The 15,789-nt window shown below is 39.4% G+C and overlaps 1 protein-coding gene across 1 annotated transcript in view; it reads left to right on the plus strand.

Moving 5' to 3' along the window:
• LOC139948490 (serine/threonine kinase-like domain-containing protein STKLD1) overlaps window positions 1–14,510 on the plus strand; it is a 41,126-nt gene extending 26,616 nt beyond the window's left edge. The window contains exons 4-22 of the mRNA XM_071946647.1: window positions 2,239–2,313; window positions 2,861–2,965; window positions 3,071–3,141; window positions 3,539–3,651; window positions 4,140–4,252; window positions 4,643–4,723; window positions 5,280–5,353; window positions 5,807–5,898; window positions 6,112–6,150; window positions 6,561–6,632; window positions 6,954–7,070; window positions 7,466–7,539; window positions 8,215–8,281; window positions 8,989–9,117; window positions 9,730–9,858; window positions 10,184–10,257; window positions 10,801–11,002; window positions 11,919–11,998; window positions 12,693–14,510. Coding sequence (XP_071802748.1) covers window positions 2,239–2,313; window positions 2,861–2,965; window positions 3,071–3,141; window positions 3,539–3,651; window positions 4,140–4,252; window positions 4,643–4,723; window positions 5,280–5,353; window positions 5,807–5,898; window positions 6,112–6,150; window positions 6,561–6,632; window positions 6,954–7,070; window positions 7,466–7,539; window positions 8,215–8,281; window positions 8,989–9,117; window positions 9,730–9,858; window positions 10,184–10,257; window positions 10,801–11,002; window positions 11,919–11,998; window positions 12,693–12,797 — 1,812 coding nt within the window. The 3' untranslated portion in view covers window positions 12,798–14,510. The remainder of the gene's footprint in view (window positions 1–2,238; window positions 2,314–2,860; window positions 2,966–3,070; window positions 3,142–3,538; window positions 3,652–4,139; window positions 4,253–4,642; window positions 4,724–5,279; window positions 5,354–5,806; window positions 5,899–6,111; window positions 6,151–6,560; window positions 6,633–6,953; window positions 7,071–7,465; window positions 7,540–8,214; window positions 8,282–8,988; window positions 9,118–9,729; window positions 9,859–10,183; window positions 10,258–10,800; window positions 11,003–11,918; window positions 11,999–12,692) is intronic.
• The last annotated feature ends 1,279 nt before the right edge of the window (window positions 14,511–15,789 follow it).

Genomic DNA, 15,789 nt, shown 5'->3' on the forward strand with positions numbered 1-15,789 from the left:
TGCAGTTCTTACACAAAAAATACCTTGGAAAATCTGAAATATTATTGGTTGTTGCAAACTGACTACCTACCAAAAGGATCTATGGTATAAGGAAACAAAAAATGAAATGGCTTGACATTTCGCCCTTAGCAGAGTCTTTTTTGAAGGCTAAAAAAGCCCTTGAGAAAGACTCTTTGTTGTCAAAACTTCAGGTTATTAACTGTTTACTTGCAAATATCATAATCAGTATTATTGAAAATTTGTCTTTAAATGTTTCAGCCCATGAGTGTAATCACAGTGAAACCTTGGTCCGTATGCTAGGTTCCTAGGTACTCTACTGGTTGCTATGAATGAAGCGCTGTGATATTGACATAGCCTCACACAGAGAATTTATGAACACTTGTATGCCTGTTTCTCCTTTGTACTTTATACTTGGTTCTTTGACAATAGTCCTTTGCATTTTAGCCCAAATACTTCTCACCTGTTTTCCCTATACAGCTCTTTTATCATGAAATAGTATGTTGGTTTTTATCACAAGAAGATGGAAATCCATTGAAATGACTGATTGCGTGTTGTTCAAAATCATTGTGGGTTATTAACTATTAATACTTTTGTGTTCGTTTGCGTATCGACTTTCCAGATCAGTTTCAACAAAAAGTCATTCAATTTGATACCCGGCTCATTCAGATTCGTTTGAAAACTAATGATCCATTGCATCATTATTCAATAGGATAGTCAAGGAAGTAATTCAATTACATTAGTTAAAGCTGAGCTGCCAACTCCCATCTTTCCATGTTCTGATAAATTCTTTTGCAAATATCCCAGTTTCCCTGATTGTGGAACCATTCCCCCCCCTCCATAACTTGATTGTAAATGGTCTAAAAATCTCAAAGATTGTTGCAAAAAATCTTCCTATTTGCAAGTTGCAAAATGTCGGCACCTCATTATAGTTGGTGTGTTTATCTATGCATAGTGGCCCATGCTCTATGGTATAAAGTATGACTGCAGTTAATTCTCTGTTTGTTTGAGGGTTACTTGAGTCGACTGTTCACCAACTGAAATATGTAGTCCTGATTAAAACAGGGTGCGGAGGTAGATACCCCCAGATCATACACTTGATATTATAGTCAACACATTTAAAGGGAAGATGTGCATGTTTTCAAAAAGGCCATGTTTGTCGTTGCTTTGATCCCAGCTTTGCTGAGCTGCCTTGACTCTCCCTGATTCAGCAAAAAAGTTCCCTGAAAATAAACAAATACTTTCATCATGTTCTGATGAACGATATTGAAAAACTCCCTGATTATGAAAACTTGTTTTTCTGTTACATGTGAAATGTAACCTCTAAATATCTCCCTGGTTGTTGCACAAAATAGTCATGAATTTTGATGGAGTCCTGCCAATATTCTGTATTTTTTTTTACAAGGTTCTAATTTAATAGATATTTTATTGCATTTAAATGTTTGTATCAGAGCTCAAACTATTCAAGGGGTCACTGGCCAGAGTCCAGAAATTTTAGCATTGTGCTGATTGACCCAATTCTCATGATGCCAACAAGGCTTGGTTGTATCCGTTGCATCAATTTGGGAGTCAATTTCCCATTGTCCCATGTACATGAAATAACAAGCTGTGAAAATTTGGGCTTCGTTTTTTGTCTGAAGAAAAAAGTGAACAACCATGCACATTTTTCAGCATGATGTAGACCCTAAACAAATTGTCCTTAGGTCATAAATGGCCGACCATGTTAGTTCGCCAAATAAAAAAAAACCACGCAATTTCGAGGCAAATTTGTGTTGATCATTGTATTCTACTTTTCAAACATCTTTCCAACCACATATGCATTTTATAAAAACCAGTTACAAACGCTTTTTATAGACCAACTTGTCCGATCCAAGGCAACGTGTTCCTTTAATATTCTTTATCCCCGATGCAAATTTAACAACTGTTCTAATGTGATTTCATAAAAATCTGTAAGCTTTCACTCTAAGTGGACTAAAATCAAACAATGGTGTTTGTCATCTCCCACCGGTCTACCTCCATGGTTTACCCGTACAAATTCTGTACAATACCTGTTGTATGATGATTGCAGGGGAATCACGTCCAAGAAAAAGAAGCCTGGAAGTGCTTGAGAAAGAAAGAAAAGAACAGTCCATGTTTGTTATACAGCATTATAAATGAACTAAAGTGCACTGTTGTTGTTTGTAGGTGTTCTCTTTCTTTGACCCTTCTTCTTTCTTGTCTTTGTTTTGAATTCTCCTCCAGGCCATGGCCTTACAGGATTTGAAGCATCGTTATATCTGCGGCTACAGGGAGTTCTTCGTAACATGGGACAAAGAAGTGAGTAGCAACTCTATGGTTGCAAAGTTGGAGCAGTTTTGATGGGTGCGAAGGGAACTATACTTTAAAAGGCAATACAATTTGGTAACCACTCCTAATATGGCAAACAAATCTTACTCCATATTGTGTCTGAACTTCTAGTTTTTAGATATCTGCGGGGGGGGGGGGGGGGGTGTGCAGAATCTGTTAACCCCTGAGCTATGACATCTGGGCCCAATTTCATAAAGCCTGTACTCACAATTTGCTTTGCACATAACTTGCTTAGCACAAATACCTTCACTTAGCAAAAATAGGTTACCAGCCAGAACACCATACAAGTACACCACCATTGCTGCGACTGGTACCCTGATCATTGACTTGCTTAGCCAAGAAATTTGCTATGCAGAATATTCTTGGGCCCTGTGAGGTTCTGGGTCTGGCATAATGGGAACCCGACCCTCAATCTATTTTTCTGGAATTCCCACGTTCATCAATTTTCATCCCTGCTGATTGCATTTTTGCAAACAAGGTCTTTTACTTTTTTGTTTATCCATTCTTTCTTGTGTAGGAATCAGCCCTGTATGTGTGCATTGTAATGCAATACTACAAAATGGGTGACTTGGACAAAGCATTAGGTATCAAAAGGAAACAACAGGTCAACGTTGAAGAGGTGGTAAGTTTGAATTAAGAGGTTTATTTTTTTTACTGCAACAGTTTCCAATTCATTGTATAGTCTGGATACAATACTGTTTGGGTTTTTCTTCTTCTAATATTTCAGGTTTTGAAGAAATGGATTGGGCAGATGATCGAGGCATTGGTTTTTGTTCACGACAAAAAAGTAATTCACAGGTAAGAAAAGAGTTGTCATGATGAGGTCATAAGACATTTTAATCAATTTTCCTCGTCTGCTTTTGTTGTCTTCTGGAGGTCATGTCATTGAGAATGAGTGTGGGTTTCGAAACCCAGTTATGACACTTGGGAGCTCGAGCAAGATGCTTTAATGTAATTGCTTCTCTTCACCCATGGGTATGGGTACCTGCGAGGACAGATGTTAATACTGTATTTGAAAAAGCCTTTTCGAGCGCCACGGCAGCTCGTGCTGTACAGTCTTCAGGGAGCTGAGAAAGATAAAAGGAATGTTACTGGCCCAGTGACCAGGGCAGTAACGTAAAGCGCATTGATACGCTATTGTAAAATGCACTATATAATGACTAGTTATTCTTCTTATTCATATTATTATTTACAGAGACCTCAAACCAAGCAATGTATTTCTGACCGAAAAGCTGGACGTGAGTCTGGGAGATTTCGGTGTAGCTACAGTCATGGGAGATGCACGCACAAAAACAAGGACCACCGTTGGTGAGGAACTTACAAGAAAATTCTGAAAAAATACCCTCGGGAAGACCTGTATGTAGGGCATGAATTTAACACTGAACCACAGGCCCAGTTAGGAGGAGCAGACTAGTCCTGCTGTCTTTTTCAGTTGAATAATTTTACTTCTAAGATGTTCAAATGTTGACTTTGCGTCTGGAAAACGTCTTTCACTTCTGCCGAGTATCACAGGACACTCGCCTATATAAGACTATTAAAGATTAATACTCCCTCATAACTGGTTCAAGTTGTTGAAATGAATTATTTCTAATTACTATTACTTATTCCCCCCCCCCCCCCCCAATTTTTTTTTTCTGTGTTACCAATTCCAACTTCTTTCAGCCATTGTTTTCCAAAGTCGAGAACGAAGGTGTTTGGTAACTTGTACCGATTTCACATTAAGTGTACCTAATTAAATGCCCTCTTTATTGTTATCATTTTTAAATTACTTATGTGGTAAATGTTTGCCCCCTAAGGTTCTATGATATGGATGGCTCCTGAGGTACTAGAAAGACCATACGATGAGCGGAGTGACGTCTGGTCGCTAGGATGCATTATTCTGGAAATGGCAACCTGCAGATTTCTAGATGTAAGTGATTTAATTCCAGTACTGCGCCCTTAATACAACCGTGTTCCGAAAGCAAATCCCAATGTGATAGACATAAAGCATGTGATGTCGTTTAAGTCGGGCGCCCTCAGCTAAAGGTCAAAAGAAGGTTGGCCATTAGTTCATTCTTTGGGCAATTCCTCGGTAACTTATGTTATGTTTTACCTACTTCAGCACTAAAGATATGTATGATACAAGACGCACAATTTTTACTTGAAATGTCCAAAATTAACTTGTAATGCGCACATATCCATCCTGCTGGGTGTTCAAGGCGCAGTAAAACAAAACACAAACAAAAACACAACACATAGAAAAAACAGAAACAATAAAATAAAAATAATAATAATGTGTTGTGTTTCTTTTTGTTCACAGCGCGCCAACGTGAATGCAGTCCTGTTTGACATGAAGCAATCTATCAACCTACTGGAGGGAATCTTAGAGAAGGTTCAAGAGGTAAGGAAGGCGGGAAAATGCAGAACCAAATTGATGAGGTACACGTAAATGATGTGTTTTTTTTCACCCAAAGGCAGTTTCAAAATGAGTGAGGGAAGTCTTGATGCCTCACTTAATCTTGTAAGCACAAAAACTTGCTTAAAACAGAACATTCCTGCTTATCTGCCAATAATTTCTTCCATCATTTTTGGGAGTCAAATCTTTTGTGCACAATTTTGACTACTAAGATGGTGGACAGGATAGGCATTTGCGATTGCGCTGCGCTTTGTGCAACAAGGGTCTATTGACCCAATTCACCTGACGTCATCATCAGAATAATCTTGGATGTGGTGGGCAATGTCACTGTGCGTTATTCAGTGAAGGGCGCATGTAAGGCTAGTTGACGTTAACACCAAAACCTATGTGCCCACCCAAATGGTGAGCGTGGCACAGTCGCCGCATGTAACGCTTGCAAGGGGTCAATATCTGGTTTGCAAAGAGGCAAAAGTGACTAGAATTCACCTTCAATTTGTTTTATGTTTGGATGAGTTATTTTGATATGATTTTTTTTTCATAGGATTACTCTCCAAATTTGGCCCAGTTGATCCGCACAATGCTACGTAAGAACTTCCAGCAGAGACCCACTGCAACGTAAGTCAATATCTTGCAATATTTTTTATTCATACTCGATCTTACCCGTCACATTATCAAGAAAGTTGTAAAGTTGATTGCTCAGGGGGTATCTTCCTCGCCTTCCACTTCTAGGACCCAGGTTCGAATCAAAAGGGCTCTCAGAAAAGCGAACTTTAATAATCACTATACTAGCCAAGAACACATACACATAGTTCCCCCAGCAGAATTTGAACATTGTGGTCGATTTCAAAAAAGGGAGTACTAACTTAGGACTTATCCAAGGACTGTTTAGGGGTTAGTAAGACAACTTTAGGCTAGTCCTACTCGCTTGTCCTACCTAGAGAAAATATCAGTCCAAACTCTTTGTTAAATCCACCCCACGCCAACCTGACTGAGAAGATCAAAAAATTTAAACAATTAAATCTTGAGTATCATGCAGTATGATGAACCCTTGTTTTTGTTTCCTTGCAGGGAGTTGGTAGAACTCCCCTACATCAAGGAGTGTCTTGCTCTTAGCCAGTCACATATTGTACAGAAGAAGAAAGCCAAGCAAGAGGCTGCATGTAAGTAACTCCATCTTAAAGAAATAATCCAAGATTTACCTGTGGAAACGTGATGCAGCCTTACTCACTGCTCACCCATTTCAGCACCATTGTTTTCACCATTCAATACCTAGAACTCGAATCGTGCATGTTTTATGTTAATTTGTAAGCCAACAGTGCTTCTACAGCTCCATGTGTAACTACTGGTTCTCCTTTTTTTAATTTCATTTCCAGTGGCTGTTTCCAAAGACATGGATATACCTGCGGCCATAGGTGAGACATAATTTCTGATTGCAGGTTTTCATTTTTTTTGCAGAGGGTCTCCAGGATCAAATTCTGAGACGAGCAGAGTATAGACGATGTGACCTTTGTTTACATTCAAACCGCCCTCTGTTGACAAAACACTATATACGTCATGTTTCGCCGGGCACTGAGTTGCGTAGTCATAGTAAGATTACGTACACTTTCTAGCTGGCTGCCAAAACACAAAGGTTTTGCCCGGAGGTATGTGCGCGAATCATATTATGGTTTTCGTGTGACGTCAGAGGTCACATCGTCTATACTGTTTGAAATGCAGATACCACACCGGCTCTTTCTAAAGAGATTTATACCTCAAAAAGTACATTTACAAGTAAAAAATAGTTCACATAGGTAAAAATATATATGAATGATTCTTGTTTCAGAATTCATGAAGAAGCATAGAGAAAACGAGGTCACCACAGCAAATGCCCTGACCCATCTCAACACGTTCAAGAGTAAGTCCATCATACTTAAACCGACATACTTTAATGAAAACGCTAACAAGCCATCTTTGATGAAATTCATTTTAAAACAAACATTCAGCTAACAAAGAAATTCTTGAGATTGGAGTTTTTGTCCATTGCGTTAAAGACAGTTATTTTGAATACCATTCTCGGATGCTTTTCAGAAACATAAACAAAAAAACCTGGGTACGTCATCACTCACGTAACGTCTTTGTATAGCCCTTTGTTGCAACATGTTGGTATATATTTAACAAAGCATACTCCCACACATGACATCAAAGTATTGACTTATCTGTTTGTTTTACTCTGCAGCTCCTGTGTTAAATAATGATGCAAAGAACCTGGTCTTGACTCTCATGAAAGATCACTTGAAGGATGTTAAGGTACAGGTCCAGGCCTGTCGACTTCTCCTAACCCTCGCATCGGCAGGTGAGTCATGTCACTTCACTCCCAAAGATGGTTTTGTTTAAATGGGATTAAGCCTGGTTCATACTTCCTGCGAATGCGAAGCTAATTTTGGTGACTCAACAATGGGTACGCGCTCCATTTCCCTTTGTGACGCAATGAAATTTGCATTGCACGAAGCATTTGCAGGAAGTATGAAGCGGGCTTTAGTCTTTCAATTTGAAGCATTTTTTGTCAGAATTGTTCCCTTTGTCTTGCATTGTTCCCTTTGTCTTTTTTTTAAAATTGAATAAATTAAACTCTTCTTCAATGCTGTGTTCATTTTGAAGCACTTGATACTTAAAGTGACATTGGACAAAAGTTAGATCCTTGTAAATGTTATTGAACTTTATTGAAAGATGTGTATTGATTTATCGCAGCTGATCCCGAAGAGGATGGCGATGATGTTCTGTTCTCTAGCGCCCTCATTAAAAGCGTCACACTCAGCATGAAGGTGAGTAGTAACTGTGGTAGTTATGTATCTTCGCTGGTCGGGTCTGACCGACACAAGCTTTGGTCGACCCGACCGGGACTGAGAGCAAATAAACTCTCTGCGTTTACTTGCTCTCATTGCATTCTTCAGAGATGAGATTGTTCAGACTTTTGGCTGAATTCAGACTTTGTATGTCGGCCTCGTGAAGAAAATCCGACAATATTTTGTTCCACAAATACAGAAATCCTGCTCTTTGGTTTACTTCTCTAGTGCTTTGGATACTGTTTCCAAAGGCTCCTTGGAATCTATAACCCCAGGGGTTACCAAACAGTATAAATGCCATCATTCCAACATACCTTTGAATTTGTATCAAAATTTCAGACTTTTTTGTTAGTACTGATTCTCACCCCTGATTCTTCTGAAAAGCCCTCTAGCTTTCAATGTGTCATGTCTTTATTGTTCCATGCAAAGTTATGAGATAACAAAGACCTACAAGCCAGTAAATTGGAAACGAAATGACTGTTTTTGTGTGTTGAATAGAGTGTGATGTGTACATCGTAATCTGAATGTGGTCAGCATTTTTCAGATCTTTCTGAGCCACGCAGTTAGGTGCGTTGGCAATAGGCTGAATTTGCTGTGAGGGTGGTTGTTAGCCATTCTTTATTAGCATCTTTTGTTGTTTCCCTTATTATTTAGTCTCACGGCGCATCACCTGAACTGCAGAGTGTAGCTTGCTTGCTTTTAAAGACACTGGCCATGAACGGTAAGTGTTTTCTGTTTTGTGAGCATCATAACACTATCTGTCCAACTTTATTTTTTAATATTCTTGACTCCCAAACAAGAGTACATATTCTCATGAAGTGCTTCCATAGTGAGAATGGTGTAAATTTTGGTGGTAATTTTGTCGTCTTTCACCTTTAGGACTCCAGTTCGAAATCTGCTGGGGGGCCACTAGATGAATTTTGTTTTACCTTAGATTTACCTTTCGTAACACAAAACCTAATGTCCAAAGATTTACATTAAACTTGCACCGTTTGAAGATTAAGATGGTAGAAAGGGTACTTTAAAATATTAGTTGCTGAGGTGCTGTTGTTTTCGAGAAATGAGTAAAACAATGACACGAAAATACGTTTTTTACATGCTAAAATAATTTTTGTCTTATGATCCATGAGATGAAAAGTATTTTCATGACATTGTTTTACTCATTTCTCAAAAACTACAGCACCTCAGCAAGTCATATTTTCAGGGTAGCTTTCTACTATATCATAATCTTCAAACTGTGTAAGTTTAATATAAATCTGTGGACATTGTGTTTTTTGTCCTACAAAGAGAACCCAGACCCTTTAATTGCCCCACAAATTGTTGAAAAGTTAAAAATTAAAAGTAGTTAAATAGCTTAGATGAAATTACGGCAACGAAGCAGCAAGTGTTATTTTTTTCCCTTCGTTTTTCTTTCCATATTGTTACCAGAGCAAACAGCGGGCCTGATTGGATCTCATGGGGGCATTCAAGATATCTTAGCTGCAATGAGAGGATTACCCAACGAAGCTGAAATATGTGCAAATGGCTGCAGCGCCCTCTCTTGTCTCACAATTCATGGTAAGTTTAAAGGAACGAGGGCAGCTTCTCCCTTGCTCACATCTCTACCCATACGCTGCCCTCCACCCACCCCAAGGAAAAAAGGAAAAATATTCACACAACGAACATTAACAATAAATGAAGATCACTGCAGACTGAATTTACACATGTATTTTGGGTAAAAAACCTTGCAAACACAAAACACAACTCTTACAAATCGTTACTTGAAAGCAACAAATATCCATATTATAGCCCGGATGTACACCCAAAACAAGTATGCGTCGAGATAAAACTGTTATGGACAGAGCATTTGTCACAGTGATTTGTCACTTGGCATTCCGACAACCCCCTTGTATTACAAAGTTAGTGTTAAGCCCGGTTCATACTTCCTGCGAATGCGATAGGAATGTTGATGTCACACATTCGCAACGAAAAATTCGCAGCAGTTCAACTCTGCTCAACTCACTTGTGAATATCGCTGCGGAAGGAGGGTTGTGACGTCAAATTCACGTCAAATTCGCTACGCATTCGCAGGAATTATGAACCGGGCTTTAGGGTTAGGAATAGGGAAACATAAGTCTGAAACATCAAGGACATATAATCTTCAACAATTTGGCTGTCGTTGCTTTGCAGAGAATAACCTCGGCATCATCAGAGAGGAGAGTGGAGTCAGGGATTTAATAAACGCCATGAGTACTCACATGGACTCTGCTAGTGTGATCGATTCAGCATGTACTGCACTATGGGGGCTCTCACTGGAAGGTACAAACAATTTATTTCCCCAATTTAACCCGTTTGTAGTGGTTGTTGTGGCCAAACAAGACAGGATAAACAAGACATTGTATACTGATGTTTTTAGCCCTATGTTCAATAATAATAATAATAACCCGTTTTTATATAGCACTTTTCACACCCGGAGGGCGGTCCAAAGCGCTTCACATGATTAACCCTGGTCACTGGGCCTTAAATCACTCCTTAAACCATCTCAGCTCCCTGGTGGGAGTATGCAGCCTGTTAAAGGGGTTAACTTTTTTATCACAAAAATGCTTTAGAACCTATTAATGAATTGCTTTGTTTCTTCCGTTAGATGAGAACATTGAGACGATGGGTGAACACAGTGCAGCTGAACTGTTCTTGAAGGCAATCCAAACACATGTTCAGGTAAATTATTCACTTCAGTTTTGTGGCTTGTCGTGGCCGAGCGGTTTAGTTCACCGGACCCAAGCTCTGGTGTTGTAAGCAGTGGAGTGCCCTCTAGCAAGGCACTGATTTAATAGATGTTAAATTTGCAAAGGTCGTGGGTTCGAATCCCATCCGAGTAAAATCCCCTGTGATTTTTTCACAGGACTCGGGAAAGTACTGAGTATACAGTGCTACACACAAGGCACTGATTGCTTTGTTAAAAAGTTGGAAAAGTAATGCATTCTACTCTTCTGACCAGGCTCTTAGTGGATGGTACCCATGCCTTTCTCCTTCACGGACTGTGAAGGGGGTAACCCTGTTTCAGCCCCAGGAGTAGGTGGCAGCGGCCCCTGGCGACAGAGTGAAGCCCTCACCTTGAAGTGATTGTGAAGAGCCTTGTGATGTTGGGCGTTATCTCCGACCCACTTAACCAAAGAATCCTGTTAGCCCATGCAGCTCATCAAAGCTGCACAGTTTCTCTGCGTGTTATAGGCTTTTAACAGAGCTGTAATTTTCTTGCAGAATTCTGACGTAGTGAAGAATGCTTGCATGGCTCTCGCCAGCCTCGTGAGCGAGTCTGAAGAGAGTGCCTACGCAGCCCTGCAGGAGAACGAGGAAGGCAAGACTGGGATAGAGGTGATAACGGCAGCGTACAAGCAGCATCATGATGACCCTGACGTGGCTGAGAATGCATGCTGCTTTTACATGGAGATATCTGAAATAGGTAAGAGGTTGCAATGCAGGATGAATAAAAACAGATTCTTATTTAGCGCAATAGCTGATCCATTAGGCTCCGCCCACGACGCACGTGTGAGCAAGAACACGTGAGCCTCTCCAATGCCTTTCTGCACTGCTCTGCCGTGCGCGCCAAGATACGCGCATGCATGTCGGACGTTATTTGTTGGACCTTCGTTGCATTGTGATTGGTCAATACGCAATGGGGCAGAGTATAGTGGATCAGTCTTTTGATCCTCCCATGAAATATGCTAATTACATTCGCGCATGCGTTCATACCGTATTGATTGGCAAATGCCATAGGGCCGTGCACTAAGCAGACGCGTTAGCCGTGTACAAAACAGCGCGATATTCCCTCAATTTGCAAACCAAAAACGAAGTGCGCACGCGCTATGTGCAATTTACATATGCGAAGGGTCTATTCAAAAGAATGATCAGTGCGCTTTGAATATTACTACCCCTCGATAGCATCTGTAAGGCACACTTTCCTGTAAGCTTTCAAAGGCGTCTAGTAGAAGTTTGGTTCATAGAGTATTGTTAAAAAAAGCAGAACGGAACATTGGCTCAGCTGGGTTGGTTGAGAAGGATTCACAACCAGGAAAAAATACTGAAAAAGTTGAGCAACAAAGTGAGGCAAAGTGCAAGGGGCTTCCGAAGGGTGGTATTGACCCAGTTCACCTGACATCATCATCAGAATAATCTTGGATGAGCCATTTTGGTGGTTATTGTCACTGTGAGTTATTCAGTGAAGTGGGCATGTTAGGCGATGCGGTGTTTACACGTTAAACCAAAAATGGTGAGCGTGGCACAGACGCCGTAGGTCCCATGTAAATAAAGATAAACTAGATAAAAATCATCTGTAGCGCATTGCACTCCTAAATTCCGATCCACTGTCTGATCTGCAGATGATGGTCTCATAGCTCTGAAGAAACTAAATGTTGCCAGCGTTCTCAAAGACATCAAGACACGCTTTGCAGACAATGAGGTAAGTGAGAAAGTTTGTTTGTTTAGATGATCTTCTCGTCAAGGGAATTCGGCAAACTCCCACAATTACAATTACATCTATGATTATAAATTGCACAAATCCATACATAGTGATTCAGTAACTAAACAACAATACTTATTCTTTTCATTATGAAATCAGACGTTAGCTTGGAGGGATTCAAACCCACAACCTTGTGATTGTAAGTCCTGCAGTCTAACGGCTTGACCCTAGTGACCCCTGACTTTAAACCACTGACAGGCCTGTATGCTTCGTTTTTGAAAGGGCAAGGGCACCAAGGCATTTTCTTCTTGGAAAAGGGCACCCTATGATGAAATTGTAAATTTGTACTGGAGCATTTCAAGTGCACCAAGGCAATGACCAGGGGACATGGAGGCAATCGCCTTCGTTGCCTCCGTGAAGTATAAGGCCTGCACTGACCACTGACGGGTTCAGAAATCTTCAAGATTTAGTTTTGAGTGTGGATAGACTTTTGTAGACACCGAAGCTATAGGAAAAAATACCAAAATTTACCCAGTCAGTATCTTGTGTGGTTTATCACTCGTTGGATATTAACATGTTCCTTGGCCAAATATAAATTTGCGTAAAATATGTTGAGAACATTGCAGTATTTAAAAAAATAATGTTGGGGTCCATTCCTGTGACAATTTTTTCTTGATATGTTTACCCTCAACAGGAGATCATGGGTAACGTTGTGGATGTCTTAGGCAAGTTAGGCGAGGGCGCTGGGTCATCAGGTTCTCGCCCGCAGTCCGCACGAGACAAAAAGCGTGGGAAGTGAGTCGTAAAAGGGAACAATATTGTAGACGTCTCGTCCAGTCTAACTATCGCTGCAAAATCTATCATGCTCTACAAGTTGCCGTGACCGTGGGCTATTTTCACTGAACTGCCAAACTGGAAGTGTGCTGGACAAAATGATTGAATAGCCAAGTGGAAAACTTGCAGAGCATTATAAAGCATATAGTAGGTATCCTTTTTTTAGCCGAGAATTTTTATTTTTATTTTATACAAATTCTTTTTTGTAATAGCTTTGGGAAAATGATACACTCAGACTTTTCAGCACTTAAAGACACAGGGGTGGATTTCACAAAGGTATCCTAACTTAGGACTAGTCCTATAGCCAATGCTAAGAGATAGGACTGGTCCTAAGTTAGGACCAGCAACCCATCCTAACTTAGGCCTGGTCCTATCTCTTAGCATTGCCTAGGACTAGTCCTAAGTTAGGACTACCTTTGTGAAATCCACCCCTGGACACCTTTGGTTATTGTCAAAGACCAGTCTTCTCACTTGTCGTATCTCAGCTTCCGCACAAAATAACAAACCTACGAAAAATTGCTAAATTTTGGTGGTTGAAGTTGCAAGATAATAATGGAAGAAAAAATACCCTTGTCACACAAAGTTGTGTGCTTTCAGTTGCTTGATTTTAGGACCTCAAAAGAGTGATAATTTTCTTGATTATAAACAGACAGCAGGCTTTACAACGAAGGGGACACCAATTAAGACGCCTGATGTATTAATTTGTGTTGTTAGATTTTTCTTCTTTCGTATACACTTAAAATACAATGGTAAATTTTCAAATTGTACACAGATTAGATAGTTACCATAATTGTACTCTAAGTTTTCGACGCTCTGTAGATATATTTTATATTTGGACTAACATTTACTCCAGCACTATCCTCCTTTAAAGAACTTACTCAGAATTACTTACTAATGTAGAATTGCAAATTTTCTTTTTGTATTTTGTAGTATATTGACTTAAAGCCATTGGACCCTTTCGGTACAGAAAAAAAAGAAAAAGTTCACAGATTTACAAATAACTTACAGGGTTTACAGAAGGTAGTGGTGAAATACTTCTCTTGAAATATTATTCCATGAAATGCTTTACTTTTTGAGAAAACAGTAAAACAGTATCAATTCTCGTTAACGAGAATTACAAATTTATTTTAAACACATGTCATGCCATGGCGAAACGCGCGGATACAAGGGTGGGTTTTTCCAATATTTTCTTCCGACTCCGTTGACCGATTAAGCCCAAATTTTCACAGGTTTATTTTATATAGAAGTTGTGATACACGAAGTGTGGGCCTTGGACAATACTGTTTACTGAAAGGGTCCAATGGCTTTAAACTTAAAACATTATTAATGGTGTCGGCCTTATGTTTTCATTTTGAAATTTTTTCCAAACTGATTTAAAAACAATCCGTCCAAAATAGTTTCTAAAATGAAAAATAGTTTATTATTTTGTAAAAGTAACACACATAATTATACGAACTGCAGCTTGATTGGTTTATAATTTTATATTAGAAGATGTTGTTATAAATACTCAGATATTTCCGTCCTTTTAAAAATATTGATTTATACAATTTTTTCCAGTCTGTATTCATCCGTTTGTAAATTATTATAGGTCTGATTTTGTTAAACATTTGTATATTTTGGCATCAATTGAATGAGCGGGATTTATTTTCTGAAGAATAAAAGACAGTCTAGTAGTAAGGAGCGTGTATCTGCAACTTCATTTGTGTTTTCAATTTTTAAAGACACTGGACACTATTGGTAATTGTCAAAGACCAGTCTTCTCACTTGGTGTATCTCAATATATGCACAAAATAACTACCTATAAATAGAAAAAACACCCTTGTCACACAAAGTTGTGTGCTTTCAGATGCTTGATTTATAGACCTCAAATTCTAAATCTGAGAGGTCTCGAAATCAAATTCGTGGAAAATTACTGCTTTCTCGAAAACTACATTACTTCAGAGGGAGCCGTTTCTCACAATGCTTTATACTATCAACAGCTCTCCATTGCTTGTTACCTAGTAAGTTTTTATGCCAAAAAATATGTTGAGTAATTACCAATAGTTTCCACTGCCTTTTTAAAGAGTGTCAAATAATAACCAACAAAATAAAGTAATTTTTAAGCCGATGCCATGCAAGTTGTCAAGCATAAAGCCCGGTTCATACATGCGAATGCAAATGCGAAGCGAATTTGGCGGGAATGTGACGTCACAGCCCTCCTTCCGCAGCGCCAGTCGCCAGTGAGTTGAGTGAACTGAGTTGAGCTGCTGCGAGTTTTTCGTTGGGAATTTGTGACGTCAACATTCCTATCGCATTCGCATTCGCAGGAAGTATGAACCGGGCTTAACCGTTCAAATTCCCCCTGAACAAAAAAAATCTTGGCACACGCGGACTTATACTTGTAACCGTCGTTCGAGTTGCCAACTTTCCCTGATTCTGCAGAAAGATCCCTGAAAATAAACCCAATCTTTCCATGATCGGATGACTAGATTTGAAAATCTCCCTGATTATTGAAACATTTCCCCTATTAAAGGGTCTATGTAACTTTTGTAGGAAAACAAAACACAATGTCCACAGATTTACACTAAACTTACACAGGTTGAAGATATTGATAGTAGAAAGCTTCCCTGAAAATATTACGTGCTGAGGTGCTGTAGTTTTGGGGAAATCATGAGTAAAACAATGTAATGAAAATAATTTACAAACGAATTTTCATGACATTGTTTTACTCATTACTACACCACCTCTGTAAGTAATATTTGAAGGGAAGCTTTCCACTATCATTATCTTCAAACCCTGTAAGTTTAATGTAAATCTATGGAAATTTTGAAAAGGTACCCAATCCTTTAAGCCCGGTCTATACTTCCTGCGAATACGATGTACACAAGTTGTTGTACACAACATCTTACTTATTGCGAAATGATTGTAGCTCTGCGTCTTTATCTGCACGCGGCTCGAAAGTGTGACGTCGGATGTTC

This window comes from Asterias amurensis, chromosome 15 (assembly GCF_032118995.1).
Source record: "Asterias amurensis chromosome 15, ASM3211899v1".
In the NCBI taxonomy this organism is placed as follows: domain Eukaryota; kingdom Metazoa; phylum Echinodermata; class Asteroidea; order Forcipulatida; family Asteriidae; genus Asterias; species Asterias amurensis.